Genomic DNA, 12,077 nt, shown 5'->3' on the forward strand with positions numbered 1-12,077 from the left:
TTGATATAGGTATCGCTTACAGGCCCCGTCAATGCAACATGCGAGGTTCTAATGAAGAGTGTCATTGCATATACTTAGTCTAGAATTCTTACTTGAGTTTTTCATTATACTCTCAGACTATGTTTTAAAACACGCCTCTGTTAGCAATTTCAAAGACGCAGTAATATTATCCTGTCCAGTCCTCTCCATGGGCGAAAGCTTAAATAAAAAAATCAACATTTTGTTGCGAGGTTGCGCCAAAAGTAAATATCCGGTCATTATTTTGCTCTTACAAATTTAGGGTACTATTCTTCTCCTGTCATCATCACTTGACCATTTGACATAGACTGACCGCTACTATGTCCTCTTCATATGACCTTTTCAACTGGCAAAGATGTTCGTACCGATAGATGACGGGTTGTTTGGTGTGACCTTATGGCATGGCTTTACACCTGTTAGTGGCGAAACGTCCTGATACGCAGATTCTCCAGCGTTTAGAAACAGTAGTGACATTAATTGTCTTTTGGAACTGTTGTACTTTGCGAAAGAGCAAGACTATCTCAATTATCAAGATCCACCTTTGTGTTCCAACAACACGAATGAAAGCTTCACCTGTTCCATCATTCGATTAATTACCGAGATGAAGGACCAAGCGTTTACCCATGACATAGATGCGAAATATGTAAAACTCACCGCAAAACGTCCGACGACACTGAAAGAATTTCGACATGCGATGCCCGTTGTCTTACCCCGCAGTACCCTTGCTTGCGGAAATGCCGATGTCAATGAAAACGATAAATGTGAGTTGAGAAGTGTTCAAATGGAATCTGATGTTTCAAAAAAGCTTCCAGAAATTCAGTCCAAAGATTGGATGACTTTTGAGAGTGAGGGTCCAAATCCTAATGCATGTGACCAAATCAGGTCACTTGATGCCGTCGAAGGTGTTGATGATTGTCCAACGTTGAGAGACATCGACGTTGAGGAGACCACGACGACGTCCGTGTCAAGTAAAGCTGAGAGTGACGTAGAATCGACAAAGAGAACGGAACATCTCAGTCCCACGGATGGAGATTACAACTTTCTCCATATAACAGGTACAATATTAACATCACCCTGTTTTAACTCTTTAAAGAAATGTCAATTACTCTTTAGAAAGAATTATCTTGATTTGCTAATGTTGCAATTTTCTATAGGAAATCAAAATAACTTTATGTGATTCATATTAGCGTAACAAAATTAATGATTGAATTTTCTCCAAACATTAATATAAAAGGTGATGTAACTGAGATTGACAAATGATTATGGAAATTGTCATTGTTTCCGTTCCTCCACATGTTAATTGCCGGAAAAAGCAACTTTACGTCCATGATTGATGATATTTCAAAGTGAAGCAAACAAGAATCAATCATTCGACTGTGGCACATTGTATTCCATACACGTATCATTACTCTTTGGTTCTTTGACCGTTTTTAGCCAGTTCACGTTCTGATATCATTAGCATTTTCCCTAAAAACATGTGTATACTTTCCTTTGCCCGGGGAACCCATTACATATGTGTTTGGGTTTACAAGTATATCAGTATATTTATAGTGTGGATGCGTGCAGTAGTTTCGTCCCAACCAATTATGTACATGAGTCGACTGCATAATTCGAATTACCTGTGTACAACATTCATGTACATTATAAGAATGTACAAATGTTCTTGGTGCAGTTTACATCTGTTACACAATATTCTTATTTCATGTACATATCACTTTAACAAATGTCTTATAATGGGATATATAATAAGTAGGTACGTAGAGTTTCTGTAGATGTTGATGACACATCAAAGGTACATGATACTCATCTTCTTCGTCAGCGTTAACATTTAAACAAGGAGCCACGGATGAAACCTTGATATCTTATCTTGATAACTGATTCAGTTGACACTTAAAGTATACGATAATCTCTATTTCCTTGGCTGCAGGTAACACTGGCAAGAAGGGCGTGTCACCTGAACTCAGGTATGTATGTATGTATGTATGTATGTATGTATGTATGTATGTATGTATGTATGTATGTATGTATGTATGTATGTATGTATGTATGTATGTATGTATGTATGTATGTATGTATGTATGTATGTATGTATGTATGTATGTATGTATGTATGTATGTATGTATGTATGTATGTATGTATGTATGTATGTTTGTCCGTATGTCTGTATGTATGTATGTATGCATGTATGTATGTATGTATGTATGTATATGCGTGCGTGCGTATATGTATCTGTATTATGCACATATTTTCAGAGTATTATAATTTTAAAATATATTTTCTTTAAGTATCGATGCATTGAAAACCATGCTTGACAGGTAAACGTTATATGTCTATTGTACTTGTAATTAGGATTATAAATATAATTGTAATTGAACATGTTTATGGTGAACACTTATTTCCTACATCTGCAGTAACGTGCTACCCAATGTTCCTGTTTTCCGCCAACAGGAAGAATGTTTTCAGATTACTGAGTGGACTATATGGCATCTTCCTGGTCATGCTTGGTGCAGTGTTACCCATAGCAGAAACATTCGTAGATTACCGTCGCCCTTATTTCTTTGAGGTAAGTTATCGGGGCATAAGATAGTTCATCTTCATTACTCATACTTGAAATCCGTGTTAAACATGGCAGTAGGATTGCACAGAATAACAATTTTCCAGAATACAAAATAATATAATCGGAGCAATGTCAGCTATACTGCAAGAATAAATTGGTACGGGAGTTCCTTTTCATCATTCTAACGGATCGTACAGGGATTCTATAATGATCTATGCTTTGGTTTCGGAACAGAAATGCTATTTGTAATGTTAGAAGGCAATGTGCATCAAAGTCATGCCACGTATACGTGTAATTACATTGAAAGAGACTTAGCTATATCTGGGGAAATTGCTTGACTGACTTGCGTCAGTACATCCTGAAACTGACACGTGGAGACGACTCTAATGATCAATTATCCTGACAGTGTCACGATATTTTGTGTAACCGGAAGATATATAACTGACTACAGTCGTTACCCAACGGCCTGTGATTCTTACCCTCATCCCCGCTGTCTACTCGTTGACAGATAGCAGCCTTGTGTATATATCTCTAGCAAGGGAAAGTCAAACGGCATTACTTTTACACTGAAGATAACACAAGTACCGCTTGTATATTAACACATGGGCTAAGAGACCGTTCATAATTTATGGCTTGGGGGTTGATGATGATATTTATGGAGGGGTACATGTACAATGTGAATGAATGAACTAAATTTATGTACAAGGTAAGTGTCTCTCCCATGTCATGCACAAAATCAATGACACCTCTTCTCCCCAAGTACATATTTACAAAATTCATGAGCCCCGTACCTCCCCACAACAAAATGGGTGAACCTCCCTTTAAATCATCATCAACCCACCCCCACACCTACCCCGGACCATAAATTATCAACGGTCACTACGTTATGTGATCAAAGTTGGTCACGCGAGGTAGAAGCTTGGATGCCATATACACAATGTCTACTTTATCAACTCCACACAAGCTTGTTCTTCCAACAGTTACATTTCTGACGTTTGGTTCAATTTCCAGGCTTTTTATGTCTACCTGTACTGCATCAGCATGGGATTCCTCCTGTATGTCTATCTCTACCTTCTGCGCAGGCGCAGGCGTGGTATTCGAAATTTGCTGCAGAACTTCTCTCGCAACCTCCGCTTCAATGTAGATGACCATTCTCGGTCGTCCAGTTGTGTATCATCTTCTTCAAACAGACAAAGAAGTAGGAAAGTAGCATTTGACGACAACACAGCTAGTCGTCACACTGGTAGCTTTTACCTGAGGCTTGGCGCAGTGGGTGAGAGTAAAATTACGAAATACATACAAATATGTCGCCCTTAAGACCCGATGTATCGAACGGAGAATTCAAATTAAAAAATACACGAAATTCAATTTCATCTGAGATTTCGAATTTCACTGTGTACTAGGTCAATGTTTCATTCTAATCGGGGTTCTAGTCTCAGATTTACCATGAGTATAAATCGTGGTCTGTTAAAACCGTATCCTTTCTCTTACGTAACTTTCATGTGAATCATTAACTTAAACGTGTAGTTAAATCTTGTTGAAAACAGGCACTGAGTGATCGTGGAAGTATTGTCTTGCATACAAAATGGCCAAAGGCTTCTTCCATCGATTGATAGGGAGTGCACTTAGCTATATCACTACATAGAGTCTTTTCACAACATGCCGCTTCAGGCTGTATATCACACACACACACACACACACACACACACACACACACACACACACACACACACACACACACACACACACACACACACACACACACACACACACACACACACACACACACACACACACACACACACACTCTCTCTCTCTCTCTCTCTCACACACACACACACACACACACACACACACACACATATATTATAACTACTTGCTACAATGGCCTACAACACCATAGATTTATGTTAATGTACTACACACACGAATCACAGTGTTTTAGCAACACTACACCCACGAATGACCCATGATACAACTGATAAAGACGGGTGCACATTAGAGGTGATATATGTACAAATGAAATACACCGATTAACACTAACAATTCAAACGTGAGTTCCTCGACTGTTTTATAAATGTTTCAGCGACAATTTTGTGTGTGTACGTACTGTCAAATTGATGTCAATATTCACTTTTTTATTGCACCTTTGTCTCCAGGCTTTGGCATCGGCAGCATGATACATAGCGGACTCACCATAGGTCACTATTTTGAGATAACGCATTACCATGACTCATGCAGTGACGTCATACAAGCCATCAAGCCCGTGGCCAAACTCACTTTTACCTTCACACAGCTGTACTTCCTCTTCATTAACTCCAAGGTCAGTGGTCACAGATGTTGTCAGGTTTCGGAGCCCCAGGAACGACACGACGTAAATCTTATATGTACATTGATATATAATGAAAAAGGCAAATATAGTGCACTTTGAAATAAATATCTCAAGCTAATTCAAAGGGTTCACCTGTCACCTGACAAAAAACCTGTTCCAAAGGTGTGGTTTATTTTTACATTTTCAAGTAAAATTCAGCCCTTTGATTTAGATGAGCATCTACCGCTACAAGGTTCTGGCACAGTTTGGTCTTATGCACATGTGCGGCACCAACATATGTGTCTGGTTGAGGAGCATTGTCGTGGAAACGTTGCACGTGACCCAGAAGTGGGAGATGCGCCAAGCCCTCGACCAGCTACAGAAACAGGCAGGTCCCACTGCTCGAAACATCCAGCAAACTGACAGCTCCACAATGGGTCCAGGTGAGTACAGGTGTTGACTGGAAACGATGAGCGATGTCAATCGTAGATATTAGTTACAGGGATGTGTTGAGTATGTATTCGTATTTTGGAAAACGGCGTGGCACTAATGATATATCTTAAACATATATGTTTCGTATGTTTTGGTTTGAAACCTTATGAATCCGACAGCTGGGAAATCTTCTACTTTGTTAATTTTTCATAGTCATGAAACAATAGCAGACAAAGAATTGTTCCCCAACATGTACATCGCACACTGTTGTAAATATCCGTAGAATGGCGTCTCACATAAATGCTTCGAGATACAAAATTGCGGCTGGTATTTTGAGAAGAACAGCAATCCTGCACAGACCTCAGCTGGGATGAAGGGGCTTACCTGAATAGTGCTTTCTGTTTGCTGCTCAGGATCAGTCACCTAGAAGAGGCATTTGCTGCAGTTTATCTTGTCTATCACAGTATCGTCAGATAGAACATTCAAAACTGAAAAAAAACATCATTGGCTTTGTCAAAAAGGACAAGATCAGGTTTGTTAGCACAACCTTGTGGGCATGTTCCTAAGAACGTAAAAAGCATGAATTTCCATGACGCCCTGGACATGTTTGGACACAGCATCAAAGCGACAGGTATGACGAACATGGCAATAAAAATATGATAGGACATCCGCTAACAAGGCGTTGAATAGTCTCAGCAAATTCAGTGCATACTGACATTTCATATAACCATTGTCTCCAAGAACCATGTTGGAAGTTACTGGTCCAAGGCAGCAAAAGGAAAGCCCTCTGTTTTAACTTTCAAGTCCAGCCGACTTCATCCAGGCGAAGGTGTCGCTTTGATTGCAAGTGTGTTCCACATTAATACAGGGTACAGTAGTTCCCAGAAGGCTTCTCCTTAAATGACTGACTCTGGGCCGACTTCGTGATTTAGTTAACCTGTTTTGCTCCCATTGCTGTACCGGCCAGCAGTACATCGCCATCAGCAAAATTAACTTCAACTTTGAGATTCTATCCAACAACGTATCTGTTGAAGCCCTTGCTGTCATCATGAAGTACACAATAACATTCCATCGTGAAGAGCCTCGACATTTATCAATCCTCAACCTTCCGAGTCCCTAGTATGGTGATCCACCTTCAGTTGCTGGTGATCTATAGCCCATTTTCCCATTGTATTGTCCAAAAATAGTTTTCTACTTTTAAAGATATATACTAGCTAGTTTTAGCTCATTTTGTGATAAGCTAGTAATTGTACTGTCCTTCGTTGACAGGGTGTTATATATTATATGTATGTATTATGAATAATTTAAAACTAGTTTTAGTCACGCTATGGCTGAAATATTGCCGATGTGACTATAAATTTTAACTCACTCACTCACTCACTTAACCTTCCGAATTGATTAGCATATACATGTATATGGTGACCTCTGTTGTCAGACATGATCTTCCTAGTCATGAGGTAAAGATACGAAAGGCAGGTATGAAATTAAGACCTTATATGAAAATATGATAAGCTCAAGGACTCTACGTTTATGTTTCAGCAGGAAGGTCGGGGTCCTTCTTGCCAGAACTGAGCTGTCACTGGGACGCGATGATGGGGAAGGTCGTGGAGCAGGCCGCCTACTACCTGTACCCTTGTACCATTGAATACAGTCTCATCTCCGCAGGTAGACAGCCTATACTGTTTGAGTGATAAAGCATTACCTGACATAAGCAGAAAACCTAACGGCTTAGTCATTGATTTTGACAACGTTCTTTAAGCTGGGATGAGAGTCAAGGGTAACGATAACGATTTGAAGAAATGAGAAATATCCAAAAGGTGCTTATTCGAACAAAATCAGATGCATTAAACTGACCCAAATCATTGATAACGTTTATTATTATCGGACTTAGAAAATGCTTACTGAAGACACTGTGGAAACACAAATACACTAATAAACTACAGAGAAGAAACTCTCATTAGGAGTCGTGAAAATGTATCGATTTTTCAGCAAATAGAGGAAAGCGAAATTACAGTATTAGACGAAGGTACCACTGATTCTGATTGTGTTTTTATAATAACTGCCAGACAACAGTGCATTCTTAAGAACCGGATTCGACACATCACGAAAAACGTTATCGAAACGTTAATCATCATGGATGGATACTTTATTTCGCCCGTCTGTTTGTAAATTATAACTTATAATCTGATAAGATCGACCTAAATTTTATTGAAACTAATATTGGGTCTAATATCCGAGTCAAAGATGGCCATGTCCTTCTTCAGGTATATTGTATCTGATGTGGAAGAATGTCGGCAGTGACACAACACAGAGACCCCAGGAAGCTGAAGAGGACCACAAGACCTACCGCATGAGCGTCGACTGCGCAGGGTCTAGCAAGGGCCTCTTTTGTGGACTTCTCGTCTTTGTTTTCGCTGTCATCTGTCTCGTCGCCTTCTACGTGCTCCTGGAGGAGGACCATCTCGGCTCTGTCGCTTCCCTGGTCGGGCACCTGTCAGAAACGTCGATATACGTCGCAGCCACTGCTGCTCTTGGTATCGGCAGTTACCGCATGAGAGGCATGTACTTCGACCGTCGAGAAAAGACTGGTCTTGAACAAACGCTGTTGTTGATAAGTTTAAGTGGATTAATGCTCTATTCAACGTTCAGCATTTTTTCTGCTACATTTTATTATGGTGATCTGGAGGGTTGTCTTACTATTGTTACAAATTCAGTCATGGTGTTCCAAGCATCCACACAGGCGTTGTTTATTATTGTCGGACTGCGCATGACCGTTGCCAATGGACACCAGGTTCGGACCAAACCAGGAAGAGAATGTGTCACCTTTTTGTTGATAAGTAATTTTGCCATGTTTGGGATGAATGTCTTTGAGACTCAGAAGATGGAACACAACCCCCTCCAGGTGGCTCTCTATGGACCCAAGGCGTGGTCAATCTTCACTCACGTGACTGTCCCTCTGGGGATATTCTACCGGTTTCATTCAACTGTTTGCCTGTCTAACATCTGGAAGCAGGCTTGGAAGAGGAAGCTGTCGAACTGACAAATAGTAGCATCATTACACACTGGTTATTTAATTCCTAAATCAGACCAGTGGGAGAACCAACTCTCCAGGTGTTATTAAAGCATGTGCTTCACTGCAGGTATCAAACAAAGCTAGTCTCCTATTATTTCCGTGGTTACTGATAACTTGTATTGTGTTGTGTTGTGACTTTTCTGGATGCTTACCGAAGGGACATAAGGACACCATTGTAAACATATCCTTTTAGTCAGAATTTAATTCTGAAAGACATTCCGTAACCAAGTGATATTTCTGTAATGTAAGTTTACTTGAGAGTTGTACTACATTCTTCGTCATGTGTGTAGGTTGTGTTGATTGTTGTATTCGGTGTTAAGATCTAGTTTATGTGTGAAGGCTGTGTTGACTGTTGTACATGATGTTAAGATCTAGTTTATGTGTGTAGGCTGTGTTGACTGTTGTACTTGATGTTAAGATCTAGGTTATGAGTGTAGGCTGTGTTGACTGTTGTACATGATGTTAAGATCTAGTTTATGAGTGTAGGCTGTGTTGACTGTTGTACTTGATGTTAAGATCTAGGTTATGAGTGTAGGCTGTGTTGACTGTTGTACATGATGTTAAGATCTAGTACATGATTTAAGATCTAGTTTATGTGTGTAGGCTGTGTTGACTGTTGTACATGATGTTAAGATCTAGTTTATGTGTGTAGGCTGTGTTGACTGTTGTACATGATGTTAAGATCTAGTTTATGTGTGTAGGCTGTGTTGACTGTTGTACTTGATGTTAAGATCTAGGTTATGAGTGTAGGCTGTGTTGACTGTTGTACATGATGTTAACATCTAGTTTATGAACGTAGGCTGTGTTGACTGTTGTACTTGGTGTAAAGATCTAGTTTATGTGTGTATGCTGTGTTGACTGTTGTACTTGATGTTAAGATCTAGTTTATGTGTGTAGGATGTGTTGACTGTTTACTTGAGAGTTGTACTACATTCTTCGTCATGTGTGTAGGTTTTGTTGATTGTTGTATTTGATGTTAAGATCTAGTTTATGTGCGTAGGCTGTGTTGACTGTTGTACTTGATGTTAACATCTAGTTTATGTGCGTAGGCTGTGTTGACTGTTGTACTTGATGTTAACATCTAGTTTATGTGCGTAGGCTGTGTTGACTGTTGTACTTGATGTTAACATCTAGTTTATGTGTGTAGGCTGTGTTGACTGTTGTACTTGATGTTAAGATCTAGTTTATCTGTGTAGGCTGTGTTGACTGTTGTACTTGATGTTAAGATCTAGTTTATGTGTGTAGGCTGTGTTGACTGTTGTACTTGATGTTAACATCTAGTTTATCTGTGTAGGCTGTGTTGACTGTTGATGTTAACATCTAGGTTATGTGTGTAGGCTGTGTTGACTGTTGTACTTGATGTTAACATCTAGTTTATGTGTGTAGGCTGTGTTGACTGTTGTACTTGATGTTAACATCTGTTTATGTGTGTAGGCTGTGTGTGGACTGTTGTACTTGATGTTAACATCTAGTTTATTGATGTTAACATCTAGTTTATGTGTGTAGGCTGTGTTGACTGTTGTACTTGGTGTTAACATCTAGGTTATGTGTGTAGGCTGTGTTGACTGTTGTACTTGATGTTAACATCTAGTTTATGTGTGTAGGCTGTGTTGACTGTTGTACTTGATGTTAACATCTATCTGTGTAGGCTGTGTTGACTGTGTAGGCTGTGTTGATCTGTTGTACTTGATGTTAACATCTAGTTTATGTTGTAGGCTGTGTTGACTGTTGTACTTGATGTTAAGATCTAGTTTATGTGTGTAGGCTGTGTTGACTGTTGTACTTGATGTTAACATCTAGTTTATGTGTGTAGGCTGTGTTGACTGTTGTACTTGATGTTAACATCTAGTTTATGTGTGTAGGCTGTGTTGACTGTTGTACTTGATGTTAACATCTAGTTTATGTGTGTAGGCTGTGTTGACTGTTGTACTTGGTGTTAACATCTAGTTTATGTGTGTAGGCTGTGTTGACTGTTGTACTTGATGTTAACATCTAGTTTATGTGTGTAGGCTGTGTTGACTGTTGTACTTGGTGTTAACATCTAGTTTATGTGTGTATGCTGTGTTGACTGTTGTATTTGATGTTAAGATCTAGTTTATGTGTGTAGGCTGTGTTGCTGTTGTACTTCATGTTAAGATCTAGTTTATGTGCGTAGGTTGTGTTGACTGTTGTACATGATGTTGAGATCGTTTATGTGTTTAGACTGTGTTGACTGTTGTACTTGATGTTAACATCTAGTTTATGTGTGTATGTTGTGCTGATTGCTGCACTGTATGTTAACCTTCTCGTTATGCGTGAATAATGTTAGGTGACATCTGTATAAGTTAATAACGCTAATGGACACGATAATATGTACATATATTTCCAAGGCAAAAATGGACATGTTTGATGAAGTAAAGCAAATATAACCCATGAACTGATCCCGTGTCGTGTTCCGTAGTGAGTTCAACATATTCTACAAGCCTGGATTTATCAATAAGATGACCCTCGAATATCAGCAAACATTATCGCAGTTTTCTGAAAACCTTGACTCATGAGTCGTTCAAACGTAACGAACTCTCGTTCTCGATGGTCATATGTACAAGGCGGTAGGGCCATGTCAATGTAGGGTCACATCAGAAGGTCAGGTTCTGTAGATCATAACATTGATAACTGCGTTTCATGTGTCATCTGGAGAGAGAGGTGTTTGTTTCAGTAAAGGGGCCACAGGCCCATTATACATGTTATACCATGTGCACAGTTTAACAAGCGCCAATACAATCATTAACATGGATGCTACGGAGCAGGATGCACATCACAGATATTACAATCGCCAAAACGTATTACGTTTTTTAAGAGCTAGATATAAATATTTTCCAAGATCATTAATGACAATTAGATTCTTTGACATGGACAGTTCAAACAGCTTCTCATGTGATGGGAGATTATACTAATATTTGGGAATTGTATTTTCTCTAAGATCATTGTAAAATGGACACTCAAGGCAGAAAAGAAATTCATTTTCACCTCGCTCAAGACCAAGGCGCCTACATATGACTGTAGCTTCGGAATTTACTTACAGCAATACGAAATACTTTAGACTTGATGTGGCTGATGTAAAACTCATAAGAGACATTATCTTTAATATTATGTAGAAAGTCGAGTTTTGAAAAGCACAACGGTTCATCCCTCCATGACTGATTATCGTGGTCGATACATTTTGTTTGAATAAAGACATGAAACCAGTGATATTTCCCACATTCTGGTAAAACCAAACATTTCCAAATCCATAAACGGTTTAAAATACATTTCACATTCTATGCACAACAAACGGCTTGCTTTCTCTGCAAGGCTATATTGATATTCATATGCTTTCTTCCAAATGACATTATCAACTTGGTAGATCAATCTAGTCCAATATTTAATAACTGTACAATATATACTAACTTTTAATGAGTGTCTACCGAGTTCAGCAGGGGCAAAGATATTTTGGGGTATTTCTTGGAAGATAAAGAACTTGTTTACAGAATTTGTGGTGAATGTTCATAACGTTAGGTGATGTGTGAAAGCCCCATACTTTACTGCCACATAGCAGAATTGGTAGAACTTTCACATCAAATATTTGAAACAAGACATGTATAGGTAGTCTAGAAAAGTTAGGTATGGAGGATCTAAGTATAGATAGAACTCTGGAAGTTGAAGAAAA

General features: G+C 39.1%; 1 protein-coding gene across 1 annotated transcript; it reads left to right on the forward strand.

Annotated features, from left to right (window-relative positions):
* Positions 1–850: 850 nt before the first annotated feature.
* Positions 851–8,359, forward strand: LOC124286238 (proton channel OtopLc-like). The gene is made up of 9 exons (XM_046722582.1): positions 851–1,073; positions 1,946–1,982; positions 2,468–2,582; positions 3,588–3,733; positions 3,773–3,849; positions 4,736–4,899; positions 5,120–5,330; positions 6,859–6,984; positions 7,584–8,359. The coding sequence occupies exons 1-9, from the start codon at positions 851–853 to the stop codon at positions 8,357–8,359; spliced, it is 1,875 nt and encodes a 624-aa protein (XP_046578538.1).
* Positions 8,360–12,077: the final 3,718 nt, after the last annotated feature.

This window comes from Haliotis rubra, unplaced genomic scaffold, assembly GCF_003918875.1.
Source record: "Haliotis rubra isolate DU_JTF1 unplaced genomic scaffold, ASM391887v1 Scf38, whole genome shotgun sequence".
Lineage (NCBI taxonomy): Eukaryota > Metazoa > Mollusca > Gastropoda > Lepetellida > Haliotidae > Haliotis > Haliotis rubra.